At 35.8% G+C, this 17341-nt stretch overlaps 1 protein-coding gene across 1 annotated transcript; it reads right to left on the bottom strand.

Annotated features, from left to right (window-relative positions):
* Nucleotides 1-8912: 8912 nt before the first annotated feature.
* Nucleotides 8913-10804, bottom strand: LOC142614874 (putative UDP-glucose flavonoid 3-O-glucosyltransferase 3). The gene has a single exon (XM_075787519.1). The coding sequence runs from the start codon at nucleotides 10448-10450 to the stop codon at nucleotides 8987-8989; it is 1464 nt and encodes a 487-aa protein (XP_075643634.1). The 5' UTR covers nucleotides 10451-10804; the 3' UTR covers nucleotides 8913-8986.
* Nucleotides 10805-17341: the final 6537 nt, after the last annotated feature.

Here is a 17341-nt window from a genome sequence, read left to right as displayed (position 1 = left end):
TTTCTAATTTTGATTGATGATGTTCCTCAATTTTTTTTTAAAGGTAAACAAATAAAAAAAATTAATTATTATATATAAAAAAAAATTTCCAGCTTAGGGTGTTCCTGGGAACACCCTGAGCTGAATATGGCGCCGCCACTGGTTTTAGTTAGTTCAATAGTTGCAAATCCTCCCATCCAAAGTTCTTCTAGTGTGGAGGCACAAACTACTAGCGCATTAACTAGCACGACTAGTAATTACATAGAACATACTTAATTACAACTGCACCCTGTTTTTACTATTGAGATTATACTTCACTTAATGTAGTAATAATATACATGGAATGTATAATTTCTTAACATTAATAATGTTTAAATATGATCTGCTAGCAAAAATACCCGTGGAACAACACGTGGTATAGTAGTATGGGCACTTGTTGAAAAAAGTGGTATGTTGCCAGTACGTATAGCTAAAGAATATGATACTCCTGTTGGGAAGAATGCGTGCAAGCTTGTCAATCACATTGGCTTACAAGTACAAAGTAATTTGCCCAGTTACAATGTAAAAAATTGGAAAAATGTTGATGCTGCTACTAGAGATGTGGTGTTTCAAAATATCGCGGTAAATTTACATTGATAACGTCTAACTCATCTTTGTTGTCACTAAACATATTAAATTCATATAACAGTATTTTTATAATACATATACACTTCATTTTACAGGATTAGTTGAGCTACAAGGGGATTCTAACTTGGTAACGAAAACATTAAATACAAAATGTGGAAGATTATTGAGGTTTAGCTCCCACAAGTTGCATCAAGCTTATAAAAAGCTTGTACAATCTCATGATGCTGACTATGCAAGAAGCCACCCGCCAAAGAATGCCAAACTTGAGCTGTGGACTGAACTCATTGATGGGAGATGGACCAACGAGGATTGGCTGATAAATTATTTATGCATATATTATTATTAACCAATATTTACTATATTATGTTGTAAATTGATTAGATTAATACTTAGATAAAGTAAATGTATAGTGTTTTATTCATGATCTAATAAATATCTTGAATGTTATTTATTAGAAAAAATTAAGAAAGAACTTTGAAAATAGGAAGAAAACTTCAGGCAAACATAGATGCGGGACAAAGGCACTTGCTGTTAAGGTTGATGAAGAGGTGTGTGTTTTTTCATTTTTCTTAAGCCTTAGTATATTACATGTTGTGATTAATTAAGTATATTTATCTAACACTTGAATGTTAATTAATTAGACAAATAGTAATGACGGTCAAGTTCCTGAATTGGTAAAAATCTTCAAAGATGTTCATTTCAATCCAAATACAAATATGTGGATACACTACGAGGATGAAGCGACATATGTATGTATATCATTCCATCCTTATCATTCCATCCCTATCATGTTTGTAAAGCTATAACATGTGTATTATTAATGTTGTGATTGTTTGTTTCTTTCTCTTTTTCAAATGATAGGAAAATATTCTCAAAGTGCAAGAGGATCATTGTCAAAATCCTAATGTAATTCCCCTTACACAAGAGGAGATCTCAAACTTGGTTTTTAAGAAGAAGTTCGGTATTGTAAAAGAACTTAGCATGAGATCTTCCTCTTCTCTAGTAACCACCGCCTCATCTAATTCCTCAGTGGAGTATATTTAACGGTTAGAAAATGAAATCATTGAGCTCAAAGAGGCAAGAGCTAGGGGCCAAGAGGAGCAAGCTAAGCAAGAAGAGGTCCAAAGAATATTCTTAACTTTTTAAGGAGGAATGGTTATGATGACGCTCTTACCTATGGGGGTGGTTCAACTTCAAGTTAAAACATTTTTTGGTTAGTACTTTCTTTTAGCAATTGACCAACATTACATGGTGTGACTACTCTTAATGCATTGTTAGAAATGTTTCTTATAACATAATTAATGTTTTTACTTTACAACTTTAATGTAATATTGTTTTTATATTTGTGCAGATTTCTTATTGGTGGCTTTTAGGAGATTTACTTTTGGCATTACTTGAAGACATATGAGGATATCTTCTGTTAGTTCTAATTATATTATGCTACACTTTTTGTATTATTATAAAATATCTTGAGTTATTGTATATGTTGCAAACAATTATTGTATGGAAGGAGTTTGAATTAGATACTTGTTTTATTTTTTTACTTGTGGACTATATGGATCTTTTTTTATAAATGTGTTGTTGAAATAAATGTATTATTCAAATGTGAGGTTTTAGTAATGTAATAACAGGTTACAGGTTAATATCTAAGCCATGAAAAAAATAAAAACAGAAAATAAGTTTTAGTGATGAAATATTTCGTCATATAATGTAGCAAAATTTTGTAAGAAATGGTTTTAGTGACGAAACTTTTCGTCACTATATGTGCATGGATTTTATTAAAAATAATTTTAGTGACCAACTTTTTTGTTACTATATGTACTCGAAAATAGTTTTAGTGACGAAATTATTCGTCACTAAATATGATTTAATAAACAAAAAAGTTTTTAGTGACGAAATATTTTCGTCACTAAATGGTGTTTTTAGCGTGGAAAACATTTAGTGACGAAACATTTTCATCTCTAAAAGGTTTTTTAAAAATAATTAAATTGGACTTTTAGTGTCGAAATTTTTCGTCACCAGGACTTTTAGTGACGGGGTTTCAGTGACGAAATAAGTTTCGCCAGTAAAAGTCCGAATTCGTCACTAAAGGTTCTTAGTGACGAAAAAGTAGACTTTTAGTAACGAATTTTTTCGTTACTGAAAATACATTTTGTTGTAATGAAGCATTTTCCTTCCGGAAATATCTTGGAGGAAAAAACAAAATCAAGGTCCTATGCATGGAGGAGTATACTGGGTGCTTGCAAGGTTATCTCTGCTAGTGCAAAATGGAGAATTGGAAATGGTAGATCGACTCTCATTTATCATGACAATTGGTTGCCTGGGGTGGATTGTGGTAAGGTGGTATCTACTCCTTCCTTTCTGCCAACTGATGCAAAGGTCACAGACTTGCTAGACAAAGATTCGGGGTGGTGGGATGTTTGTTGATTGATAGTCTATTCCAGCCTTTTGAAACCAAAGGAATTAAATCTATACCTATTTGCACGACCCCTCAAGAGAACATCCTTTTCTGGCCAAAATCGACTTCGGGTTTGTACAATATGGTTAAATCAGGATACCAGCTTTTCTGTGATCTTGAAAATAAGGCAGTTGCATCAGGTTCAAGAAGTGAGGAATCAAAAAAATTCTAGTCGGGAGTATGGAATTTGAAAGTGCTGAATAAAGTGAAAACTTTCATTTAGCGAGCATGTACAAATTCACTTCCAACTATGAATAATCTGGTGAAAAGGAAAGTGGTGAACTCAGCCTTATGCAGTACTGCAAAATGGAGGAAGAGACTGTGATTCATGCCATGTGGGGTTGTAGTCGTGTTAGACTAATTTGGGATAAGGATTTTCATAGGTTAAAGGTTGATAATTATAAACTAACCTCTTTCTCTGATCTGTTTGGCCTGACAGCTTCAAGCACGTGTGGCTCGGAGCTCTTTGCAATGATATGTTGGTCTCTGAGGATCAGAAGGAATAAATGCCGAAACAATGAACCAGCTGTACCACTAGAGAAAGTCGTGGGATTCGTGAGACAACACCTCCAAGAATTCCAGCAGCAGCACAGCTGGCGTAATCACCAAAGAGTCTCACGGAGTACAATTTGGAAACCCCCTAAACATGGCTCTGTCAAAACCAACTTTGATGGGGCAGTTTTTGAAGATCTGAATGCAGCAGGTATTGGCATAGTGGTTCACAACTCTCAGGGAGAAGTTCTAGCAGCTTTGGTCGAGATTATGCCTTTACCCTCCTCAGTTGTTGTCCTCGAGACCCTTGCATCACGAAGAGCAGTTTGCTTCGCCCAAGAGTTACAGCTACACAGTTCAGTCTTCGAAGGCGACTCAGAAGTATCCATCTCAGCTATAAAGAACAAGTGTTTTTCGCACCCTTCCTGTGGCCATATTATTAGAGACATCTTGTCTTTAGCTAGTTCTTTTCAGAAATTCTCCCTATCATGCACTCAGGCAAGGCAATACTTTGGCTCATGCTTTAGCCAAGAGAGTGAGAATGTCTTTTCCAATTGTAATTTGGACAGATACTATTTCTCTGAATGTTTTTAAGTTTTATGTTTCTGACTGTTTAGCAATAAAATGATCTACCACTTGGGGCTGTTTCTCAAAAAAATTTAAAAAAAAAGAAAAGAAAAAAGCTGCAATTATCCTATACTAATGCTTTAAAATAAATTTCACAAATCTTATAGAACCCAAACAAAAATCCACAAAAGGAATCAAAATCTAATAAAAAATTTGAATAAAGAAAGAGTACTTTTTGTGAAAACATGTAAGTATTGAACAAAAATTGAGCATGAAAATTCAAAACTAAGCTTTATATATTTTATATTTTACTTTTTCTCATTGGGCAATGCCCCCCTTGGACCAAGCATAGTTCCGTCGCTAATGACAATGAATGAAGTGGGTTTGGAGAAATTGGGTTTCAAGGTGGCTGGGTGGGTCAAAGTGGTCAATTGGGTCCTGTGGTGGGTGGGGGTGGGTGGTTCAATGGTAGGCGCAAGGCTGGTAAGGTTCTATTCTCTATGCTCAAAGTGGTGGGTGACCGAGTGTAAAATTCTGGGACTGAAATTGAATTCATAAATTGTTTACGCCAAAAGGACCATTATTTTACGGCCAAATGGAAACCATTTTATTGTGTCACCTAAGCCGTTGAGTTGTCCATTTTATGCAAGTTAAATAGTTTTGTATTATAAATTTATAATTGAGTGGCAAATAGGTGATTCATTGGACACGTTAGCATTTCCATGAGTTAGATGATAGTGAGGGTCACAATAAATTGTCCTAAAAAAAGTAGGAATTGAATTGGCATAATCAATTTACAAAACGAAATTAACCCTAATTATAACCTTTTTTTTTTTAAAGAAAACTACTTTTGAGTCCCTTTTTAAGATAGTTCGTAGGCTCAATGCTGATGTGAGGCCTTAAGTCACTAAGGTGGAGTTTGGATAGCATTTCCCAACTTGGGTTTATGTTTGCGTTGTTTTTCTGTGGGTCTCATGCATTGTTCATGGGACCTGCAAGTACTTTTTTCAACAAAAACAACTTTAAAATTGAGTCTTACAGCACTATTCACACATTTAAAAATTATTTTGTTACAGTGTTTTCAGTTTTCAGTTTTCAGCAATAAGCAGTATCCAACTAGGCCCTAAGAAGGGGCTGAGGTAGAGGTTGGGACTGTGTCCGGTTCTCTGCGGCCTATTAAGGTCTTTATATGAATCGATTTATGCACAAGTCACATAGAATTCCACAAGGCCACAAGATCTTTCTCCATGCTTACTATACAATGGATTTTTGTCCTTTCCCTTAACCTCTGTAGGTCTTGCATAAGAACAACTATACAATACAAATATCCTCAGATAGTTGTTAGTTTCTCAGTTTAGGATATACATTCCAAAGCATATACATATATGTAAATGAACTTCATATAAATGAGTCAGCCACAAGGTCCTCAGCTCCAATTCTCACAAATTTAGTGCTTTTTCACAAGACTTGTGGGATTTGGAACTCAAGTCCAAGTAGCTTTGCTTGGACATTTCCTTCCAAGGCAGCCAAGTGAGGAGGATTTTGTGGGAGAGAGTGATATTTGATGTGTGCATGTTTTTGTATGTTTCTTTGGAAGCTAAGTGATATTTTGAAGGACCTCAAGGACATTAGACAAAGTCCTCCTCTTTGGCTCTCTTGTTTTATTCCTTTTTTCTTCTTTCTCCCCTGTTGAACCTTTAGAATTCTTAGAACTTCCCTCTGAACCGTTGAACCCACCCCCTTCTATTATGCTTTAGTGTTCCTTTTATAGTGGACACAGTCTGGTTCCCCTAGGTGAAGATGTCCTTGGTCTGCTGGGTAAAACCATATCCTTTGACAGGAATCTGAAAGAGTTCATTGAGCAAAGGTTTAGCTTAGTTTGGCAATTATAACTCAAAAAGAGTATTTAGCTTAAACTACAAATGGAAGATGTCTTTTTGCAAAGTCAAAGGAGTAGGTGGGACCTTCAATATAATGGGTGACAGCTTTAATTGAAAATGATAGTTGAGAGGAAATTGAGGAGAGATGCCATGCACATGAAGGAATTGAGTAAACCATTGGTTCATGCATTCTAAGAAAATACATTAACCAAGAGAAAACTTCAAGTTTCTCATTTCACTAGAAATCACTCCCCTACTGACTAAAGCACTTCTCCCTTACTACCAATTCAAAATTCCATGGGCTTGGATCATGGGTTGCAAAGATGATATCTAGTTTGCTAGATATTTAATGACTTTTGCTAGGAATCTGAACATACACCTTGGCTTTCTCATGTGTAAACCAAGGTCCTCTTTTCAAGGCTTTAAAAGGACACATCAAGGTCCTAGGGCCTTGATGTTGACTTTTCTTGGTTTGACCTTTTTCCAGAGATGGCATAGATTCCTCCTTACAATGGGTGAGCTTAGAAAGCCTCTAACCATCCTCCCTTTTGTTGCTTGTCCTCTACCCTGATCAAGGTCCCTTAGTTCCTTCGTCAGGTTCTGAACCCGAGGACACCACTTGTCCCTTTTACTTCTCTTTGCCTCTTCATTTTGATAGGACATCTAACGAATCTTTCATTCTTTTCCTTCTTTCAAGGATACATGTGAGTGACTTGTTCCCAGCCTATCTTCTGGGTCGCCCATGTCGTTCTCAGGATCTTCTAGGATGTTTGCATCCTTATCAAGATTTTCAGGCTTTCTCTCAATGGATCTACTTCCTTGAAGATGGAGGACCTGTTTTCTGGCCTAAGTCTGCGTCCTCTTCTTATTTATTTATTATTATTTTTTCCTTATTTTTGGGCCTTCATGGTCATTCACAAGCTAGGTCTTCTTTTGTTAAGGTCCATAGTCTTCCTTACTTTTCATGGAATGGGATTATTTGTCACATTGTGGTCCTCAACACTACTCTAATTATAACAACCAAAAATTTCAAGGAATTTAAAAGTATGCTATTTATTTCAAATTATGTTAATAATAAATAAATTTATTTTTAGTTTGGATAAAAATTCTATCTTATACATTATTTACTATAAAAATTATATTAATTTTTGCCAAATGATATTATCAATACACTTTCTTTAAAGTAGATACAGTTTGGGTTAATTACTATTTAGCCACATGTTAGACCCATTTTAATATTATTTACCCATAGTTTGAAAGTTGTCACTTTACTCACTTGAGGTAACCTCTATTAACCCTTCATAACTCACCTTCCCCCTCTCTTTTAGAAAAACACTTTTAAGACTTAAAACATAAAAGAAAATGGATTAAATAGCCTCTTAAGAAAAACTTTGTCTCACTATTATGAACTCCAAGATCCATCATCTGAAAAATAACCAAAACAAATTGAAAGCCATTTTAATACATTCCCACATAATTTTTTTACCAATTAAAAAAAAAAGCAAGCACATAGCATCCTACCCCTCCACAAATACACAACATATTAGAGAACTAGATCAGATTAAAAAGAAAACGAAAGAAGAAGAAGAAGAAAAAGAATAACAGTGAAAAATACTATTTCTTGAGCTAAATATAGAAATCAAAAACTCACATAACTCCTGAAAAAATAAAAATAATAATAATAATAATAAGTTAAAAATAGTGATTTGACAAAAAAAAATTGTTGCAATGTGGAACTCATTTAATGAACACTGAACAAAAATGGAAATAGATTTGGTATTCACATCCCAAAAAAAAAAAAAAAAAAAAAGGAATGTCTTTTTTCAGTTCTGCCAAAAAAATAAAAAGTGTACTGTTGTGGAACAATGGATTGAGATCTTGGAATGAAAATTGAAAATGCGAAAATGCAATGCACAGTATTAGAAATCGGAGATCTCTCTCTAGGTTTGTTTTGTTTTTGGTGTTTAAAGAAGGAAGCTATTTGTTTCTTTTGCTCTTTACTTTCTGTCCTTTTTTTTGTCATTGAACTATATGTGGGGGTCAAATTGAATTAGAGGCAAAGTTTCTCATGAGTGCCCTTTGATCCATTTTATTTTATTTTTTATGTTTTAAAAGTGTTTAAGAGGGGAGAGGTGGGTTACAAATGGCTAACAAAGGTTACCTCATATGGAAAAAATGATAACTTCCAAACTACATGTGCCTATTAAAATGGATCTAACAAGTGGGTAAACTGAAATTAACCCATATTGTTTTTAATAAACTTACGCATTTGTATCAATGATGTACATGTATTGGTATATATCTTTGTAATCTAATTCTTTATGCAAATCTGTAGGAAGCCCATATAACAAAATAAAAACACAAAAAAAATATTTTATTATTTAAAAATATCTTTTTCTGCCTCCAAAATTTATTTAAGAGATAATGCAAATATTACAGATTCCTTTGGTAAGGATAGATCGGGCTAAGTCTAAAAGGAAAGAAAAAAAAAGATAGAAGAGCAATTACACTTGTCTACCCTAAACCATTATCTGAACTACACTTTACTCTCTGAACTACTGAACTGTGCACAATAACCCCCTACTCCAATAGTCCAATTCCAATTATAATTTATACATTATACTTAACCTCCTACTATCTATTTTTTTTTATTAATTCTAACATAATTTAGCATTAAAATACCAATTTACTCATTAATAGTAAGTTTTTATTGTAGAAATGGATAAATTGACATTTCAATGCTAAGTTTTGCCAAGCTTAACACCAAAACAAAATAATAGGAGGGCACTAAAACATAATTTCAATTTTGAAGGTTCAAACTTGCATCTCGATGTTCAGGGGTTAAGTGTAATTGAAATCAAAGTGATAATTTAAGATGAAAAATGTAATTTTTTCAAAAATAAATGAAATGAAATGAAATAATTTAAAAACTTAAAATAAAATGCCTTCAAACACACACCCACACCTTAAAAGTACAATTAGCTCATGGCATATTATCTATAACATCATCAATTAATTGTCCCAATGAAAAGTGAGAAGACCCACCATCCATCAAGGCCATCCTACTTCTTTCAGTCATTTCCTTCACCCTTTTCCTAATCAAGTTGTCACTCTCCATTACTTGCCTTATTCCATTCGCAACATCCTTTGAGGCCACATTTATTTGATTATCAATCATAAAATCTCTCCTAGAATCCAACATGATCTCCACAGCTAAATTCAACTCCTTCACCATCTCGAAGGCATTCAACTGTTGTTCAGCGTAAAGTGGCCAAGCAGCAATTGGCACACCAAACCAAAGGCTCTCCAATATAGAATTCCACCCACAATGCGACACAAACCCTCCAATTGCAGGATGTGATAAGATTGCCACTTGTGGTGCCCAACCAATGACCTTTCCAATCCCAGCTGTCCGATCCAAAAATCCTTCTGGCAAGACTTCCTCCAAATTCTCATAATTAGTGGGAAGTGCAATCTTACCTTTTGGAGGGGGTCGGCGTAGGGACCATAAAAATCGAAACCCACCTCGATCAAGAGCTTGTGCGATCTCCCTCACTTGATTGTCATCCAAACTCCCCATGCTCCCAAAACACAAGAACACCACAGACAATGGAGGTTGATTATCAAGCCACTTCATGATATCATCAATTCTTTGATCGTCCGATCCACTGGACCCCACATGACTATCGTCGCTCTTCAAGTTTAAGATAGGTCCCACTGGGTACACTGGAGGAGTATTTTTAGCATTAGAAATGGACAGAAACGCATAGGATTCAAGCTCCATAAACGTGTTCACAATGATGCCTTTAGTTTCTTTCCACCTTCTAGCACAATCAAGGATCAGAGATGCCCCTTCCTTGCTTAGCATTATGGCCCTAGCCGGGACTGGGTTAACAAAACTCGGCACGACCAACTTATCATCTGAGTCTTTGAATAACTCGGATGTATCCTGGTTGTGCTCATCACGAAGGGTTTGGAGATGAAGCACGAGACTGAGAAAACCTGCACTTGCAGTGAAAAACACGTAAGTTGGAACCCCAAATTCATTGGCGACGTCTACCATCGTTGCACAGAACAAATCGATCACAAATCCGGCGAGTTGAAGCGAGTTAGAACCTGACCTCGATTGTTTGAGATTGGTGACTGCTTCTTTGACGTGGGGTTTTTGACTTTCGATGTATAAAGAAAGAAAAATCATGGGATTGGTTTCTTGGTTTAGAACATACTCTGGGAGATCAATAAACTGTATATGTTCTGCATAGGAGGAAGCGTTGAGATTGAGAGATTCAGTGTAGGCAGCAACCTTGGGGTCAAATGATTGTTTCATGATGAGGACCGTGATGTAGAGCCTGTGATCCCGATCAACGAGGAGCTTTGCAATCTCTACCATTGATACAAGGTGACCAATACCCAGAGAAGGAATGAGAACTAGCTCTGCTTTCTTCATTGTAAACACTGGAGATTAATGGAAAGAGAGAAATGATGTAAAATGTTCACTCTTATCCTTTCGTTTTGTGTAGAGCTACAAAACGTGGTTATGAATAGGGCTAAACTGCCAAAGAATCTTTTGAAAACAGCACCAGGAATAAAGGGATCGACTTTTCCTGCCTGACATTAGTGGCCAAGTGTTTGATCCACTCATTACCATCATCTGCCGACTGTCATGACCCACTGATGCAATATCAATACACTGTAAGGATTGATGGCTGAAAAAATAAACTTTCAAACTCAACTATTCAATAAAAAAAAAGTTATAAAAAATTTAAAAAGTTAAAATTAAAAAATAAAAGTGATAATAATTGATATGAGGCTGTGGTGTAATTGCACCCAATGCAATATCTAAGATATTGCATAACATCCAAATCCATAAACAAACTGAGCAATGACCCACTAGTAGCTAAAGCCTCGTGCAACACAAGTAAATTCTCTGTACCTAAACGCCACCTACCCAACAAACCTCTTTCCCCAAACTCTCCTTTTTATTTTTATTTTTATTTTTTTTGTTTTTCACGCTAGGAAGAATAATCAAGAAGACCTGGATAGCTTTAACAGCTGAGGCCAAAAAGTGTTGGTGTCAAGAGATCCAATTAACATTGAAATTAATCTTTTTTATTTTTAATGTTTTTCACACCAGGAATAATGATCAGGTCATTAACAGCTAAGGCCAAAAAAGTGTTGGAGTGAGTTTGGCATCCGCTTTTATGTACAGTTATTTAAAATTTTATTTTTTCCTGCATCTTTTCATATTTTTAAATTTTTTCAAAGTAAAATATTTTAGCAAATTTTTGCAAAAAACTAAATAAATTGTACCTAAACAAACTCAAAAGCAATGAGTGAAAAGATCCAATTAAGACTGAAATCAAGCTCTTACTAACGGAGTCAACAAACTGGTGCTAAAAGCATATAAAGTCATCAACAGGAACAAACTGTCAAATGGGTTGGATCAGTTTTGGTAAAAAAAAACAGGTTTTAAGTGGGTTGGATTTTACGGGGTATGGGTTGGATGAGGTAATGGATTAACCTGTATTTTTTAATATGCAAAAAAAAAAAAAAAAAAAAAAGATTCAAATGTAGTTAGTAATTTTGGATAGTTGATGTCATATTATCACATGATTTAGCATTTAGAATGATTTACTAGTCTTTTTTTTTTTTTTTAATGGATCAAGTCACAGGTTAGACAATTTGATCTTTACTTCATGTTGGTTCTAGGTCAACCCGTTTTGCTCTTAGTAAAAAATTCTCAGGTATTTTTCTCTGGGTTAATGTGTTGGGTCCAAGTTTTGCCAAGTCTAGTGATATTCCACAAAAATTAGGGAAATGATCTCCTCCAATTGAATCATCAAATTCTCTCCAATTTTTAGCCAAACGTACAACACATCACATTTATTTATTTATTTTACATACTACATGTCTTACATCTACATAAAAATAAGAGAATTAATTGGAGGATTCAATTAGAGGGGATCTTATCCTTTTGAGTCCAACTTAATTATCCCGAATAGCATATCACTTACACAAGCAAAATTTCTCATGCGGACCGCTATCTTGAGAGCATAAGAAAGGCTTATTACTGAAAAGATGGACTTATTGAAGCCCATCCTTATGGCCTGTTTGGATGTTTAAAAAATGAGGGAGTGTAGAGTAGAGGGAAGGGGAGTAATTCAATTACCTCGTTTGGGAGTTTTTTAAGGAAGGAGGAGGAGGAGGGGTTTGGAGGGGTTTCAACTACCTCCAACCCCCTCATTTTTAATTCCCCCAAATTGGAGAGATTTGGAGGGAGAATAGAGCACATAAAATTATTAATAAAGTAAATTACCTAATTTACCCTTATTATATTTATAAAATTACAATGTTAAAAACAAGGGGAAAGGGCTAATTAGCCCTTCCTCCTTACTAATTATAAAAACATCCAAACAAGGTGGAAGGTAATCATTCTCCTCTACTCTCCTCCCCACTACTCCCCTCCCATTTACTCCCTCTACTCTCCTCTCTCTCTAAACTCCCAAACAGGCCATTAAAGGCTACATTTTTAAGATGGGAGAACTAAGCATCAACACGAACGGCCAACTGCAAGCTAGAAGCTAGAGGCAATAAGCAAAAGAGAAAATGCAGGGACAAAGAGCGTTAGTAGACCTCGCAAATTAGACCTAAACATATTAAAAACATGCACAAAAAAATAATTGTAAGAATAACAACCCATTTTTGTCTTATAAGTTTATAATGAGAGCATTGCATCGAAACATGATTTTATGCGTTAAGATAGTAGATCTACTTTAATTATGAATTCCTTATAGTAAATGACATCTCTTCTTTTTCTATTTCTTTTCTTTTAAATAATCGAGAGAAATTTTTGTTGAAAACAAGCTGCCAAAACAGCAACACATAATACAACAAGCAGATATGATAGCAAACACAAAACAAAACACTTGCTCATTAGGCTAAATAGAGGACCTACAAGACCTAAGAAAGTCCATAGATAGTCCCCATTAACAAATAAATTTCTTTGCAAGGGAATCGAATGACCCTTTCAATGCAAGGGATGACCATTTGCACTCAGTTCTCATTTTCACCTTCTTAATGGAAGTAACAACACTATTCAAAACTAGGACAACCTTGAAGCAGCACAGCATTCCTGAATTCCAGATTTCATAGACAGTAGCCCCGAAGCCAAGTTTACAAATTACAGCCTTTAAGCTCTGCCCTCTCCAACTGTTTAACAGTAATAATCTAGTCTTCAGAAACGTGTTGTGCATTATTTATAATAAAAGTTCCAGCATGTGTTCTCAGTATTTCATTGCATAAAATAATAAAATCAAAGAAGATAAAAATATGTTTTAATTTTCCTTGTAATTTGAGTTATCTTTTAACATTCAATGTAATTTCCATTTTTTTTTAAATAAAGTTATTTATAAGTTTTTATTATAATTAATTAGTAATGACTCCATGTAAGAATTTAGATTAGGGGGAACAATATCGACAATTGAATCTTCACCTTAAAATTTTCTTGATTCTTTTCTTTACCCACTAAAAAGGAGAATCTAACCAATCATCTCGCTATTCTCACATTGGGTGATATGCCTCTTCCCATATGTGGCTGGATGTATAATGTATTGTTGTGATGGTGGAAATACAAATTTCCAATTAGAGATGGTGATGGAGATGGTTGGAGTTGGGACTCAAGGGTGTTTTGAAAGGAGGCACCTACAAATTTCTTACGAAATTATAGTTATTAAACGTAAATTGTATCGTGAATTGATTTTTTTAAAATATTTTTTATATCATGTTTTTTTTTTTTATATCATGTATTATATCGTATTGTGTCATAAGATACACAAACACTTAATAAAATTTATAAAAAAATTATATATATAAAGAATATATTCATTATAAATTTTGAATATATTTAACTAAATTTTTTCATCACTTATGTAATTATATTTAACAGGCTAACTAAATAAATCAAACTAGCATGTGCTTATAATATACACATTCAAATTGATTAAACTCAAAAGTGATAATACATTACAAATGACCCAAAATAATAATTCATTATTATTATATTTGATGAAGCAGAAAACTGCCGTTTGTCAGTATGCTCCTCGTCACGGGTATGGACAAACACCAATACCTATTTCAAAGAAACAATGTAAGAGGGCACCTGGGGAAACAGAGTAATGTAAGAGATAGTCTCAGTATAGTAAGTGTATGCGTCCCCCCCTGCTTACTTGTAAATGCTCAGGACATTTATTGTGCCAGACATGGGAGGCTTTGAATAGTCTGTTGAATGCCATTATATCCTTGTTTAAAGTCTTGTAACGGTTTTACAACGGTCAGCTTAGCTATTTGAGGCTATCTGCTGAAGTTCGTAATGTTCAGACCTTTAGGAAAGGATTTAAGACCAGATCATTAATGTATTCAATGCTCATCAGTATTATTGACGACTTATTTTACTGATGGTTTGTAATCTTATAGTTGACCAAATTTACAAAAGGTCTGCTAATCAAATGTGGCTCTTTAGTTGCCCCATTATTCCTTAATCGTTCCTTCTTTGAGACGAGTAGAGGAGTAACTCTGGCATTTTTTATTGCTTTCCCTCTTCTCGAAATTTTCGTCCCATCACATTAATGGAGACATAATTTTTTGTCAAGTACGGGCCACATGTAGCTCATGCCTTGGTTGTGCATGTGAGGGCTTTTATGTGTTTTCAGCTTTTGGCAACATAATCCGAGCTTTCCTTTTTAGAGAAAAGAAAAACTCTTCATCTCCTTCCTTCCCCTCTCTACACCGGTTTCATATTTGAGGTTTTGAAGTATCAAAACTCCTTGCTTCTCAGAATCTCAGTAAGATTCTTCTTCTTAGAACTCCATTTATGGTTGATTTGTCTTTGGTTCGGAGTGAGTGTCCTTCTGTTTCCTTCTTCTTTGCTAGATTAGGAGTTTTTCTTGAGAAGTCTAGTGGAAAACGCCCTTGGGTTGGGTCATTTCTTCCCTGTGATTGTTCTGCTTTTAGGCTTGTGCTTCTTGATTTCTACCCCTTAATTTGACACTCTTTGATCTCTTATCGCGTAGAGATTGGTGATAGAGAAATTAAGGCTAGGGCTAGTGAGTCCGAGTCTAGTTCCTCTTCTAGCAGTGACTCCATTTTTTCAATTACTCCGGCAAAGCCATCCTCTTCTTTAAGACCTTCAGTTCCCTCTAAACTTCTCAAGTCCTCGACTCCTTATTCGCGTACTCGCTCTTCTCTGTGAGCTTCTTCATCCTCGTCTATGACTCCATTCCATGCTCTTTCTGAGGAATGTTTCTTAGATGACAAGGATCTGGAATCCATTAGGGGGAGATTCCAAATTCCTGATGAGGTTGTCTCTACATTGCCCTATACTAGTGAGAAAGCATGTAGCTTTGCTCACGGGGAGGTGAGCTTCTATGAAGCTGCTTTCTCTTGTGGACTAAGGTTTCCTATTCATCCTTTCATACACCACCTTTTATCCAATCTTAATATCGCTCCTGGGCAGCTTGTTCCTAATGCCTAGAGGACGATTGTCAATTGCATGGCCATATGGTTCATAGTTCATGACAGGGAGATGATTACTTTGAATGAATTCCTGTTTTTATATAAGTTGAAACCTTCTACCCATTACGGGTACTTTGAACTCTCTCCTTGGGATAAACAGACCAAGATAGTCCATGAGTTTCCTACTTCCTTCTATGATTGGAAATCACGTTACTTTTTTGTGTCTAGAGAATTTGAGACGTTGACCAACGACCTTTAGGGCGAGGTCCCGAGGTTATTGCGAAGATGGGAAATGCCCACTCTTGGTGCGCTCTTTTTCTTTACCCGTCTGTGTTTTCTTTTCATTTTGCTCGTTTATGATTCTCTAACCTTCTTTCATACTTGTTTTGCAGCTGTTAAGCAACCTGAGTTGGAGGAGCAATACCAAGGGCGCATTGAAGCTGCTCTGGAATTTGCTCTTACTCTCTCATCTGAGGATTTTAAGGGTCTTGTAGGTGCTCGTCGGTTGTACGAGTGATGTCTTGGACCTGAACCTTCTAAATTGGTGCTAGAGAAGATTGCTCTCGAAGAAAAAAGTAAGTTCTTTTTAATGACGAGCAATTTTCCTTACACCGACAACTATGCACTTCTTATGACGAAAAATTTTCATGATAATGACGAGTGTCTGACTTTTGTAGAGGTGGTGACTAGGCAAAGCAAGGATAAGTATGCTCGTCTGAGAAGCATGAAGACTTAGCCTCTGTCTTCGCTGGCCCTAACGTAAAAAGGTGAATATTTGGTGAAGGAAAGTTTGAAAGGCCTACCCCTCTGGCCTTGTTCCAAGCTTTCATTTCCCTAACTCCTTATCTGGAGGCAGTGGCTATGCTTCCTTCGTCGACCTTCACTCCTCCAATTACCTATTCTAAAGGGAAAGTCAAGGTTGGGAAGAGTGTTTGGGAGGATCGAGCTACTGCCGTTGGCCGAGCCCATAACGTCATCACTGACGAGGAGCTAAAGGGCCTTTCTGTTGTACCTTCTCATGAGCTAGTTAGCCGTCATATCCATAAGTTGGTGCAGGTATGTTATTTATTTATTTTTCCTTTGGCACTTTCTTGAATTTCATTCCATAGAGATGTGAGATTCAGCCCTGTGTTTATTTTCCAGGTCCTTGGTGAGTCCCTTCGACTAACGACTGACTACTTGAGTATTGAGGAAAAAGTGGTCATTGCTCAATCTAAGGCCGACTCCACTGAGGCTGAAAGCTCACGTCTGAGGAAGGACTTAGTGAAAGCTATGGACCAAGTCGTGAAATCCAAGGAGAAGGTGGATGAGCTCAAGAAGGCCTTAAAGGTTGAGAAGAAGCTCGTCGCTCAGAAGGAAGACAAACTCCAAGCTGCTCTCCTTTGGACTGCTGAGGCCAAGGAAGGGGTGATTGCTCAGTTTCAAGAGTCTAATCATTACTATGACCTTCTGTTCACCAAAGGCTTTGAACTTCTCTATAGGTGGATGTTGAAGCACCAGGGTGAAGCTAGATCATCCTTCAGAGCAAGCTTAGTTTTTTTTTTTTTTTTAATCTCCATTACTTCAAAGTCATGAACAATGGGTGCCTCCTATTTTTAGGCTTTTATTTCCAAACAATGATTGCCTTCATGTTTTGAGGCTTATTTTGCTTGAAAACAATGATTGCCCTAAAGTTCATCTTGTTTAAAAACAATGGTTGCCTTTTTATTGAGGCCTTTTAAAACTTCGTGCTTTGCTTGTTATCATGATTTTTTCTCTATTGTATGCATTAAAGCTTGCTGTTTGAACCTTGGTATCAACTTCCTTAGGAATTACATAGCCTTGAAGT

This window comes from Castanea sativa, chromosome 11, assembly GCF_040712315.1.
Source record: "Castanea sativa cultivar Marrone di Chiusa Pesio chromosome 11, ASM4071231v1".
NCBI classification, from domain to species: Eukaryota; Viridiplantae; Streptophyta; class Magnoliopsida; order Fagales; family Fagaceae; genus Castanea; species Castanea sativa.
Note: the sequence above shows the minus strand (reverse complement) of the source record. Positions and strands in the feature narration are given on the sequence as shown.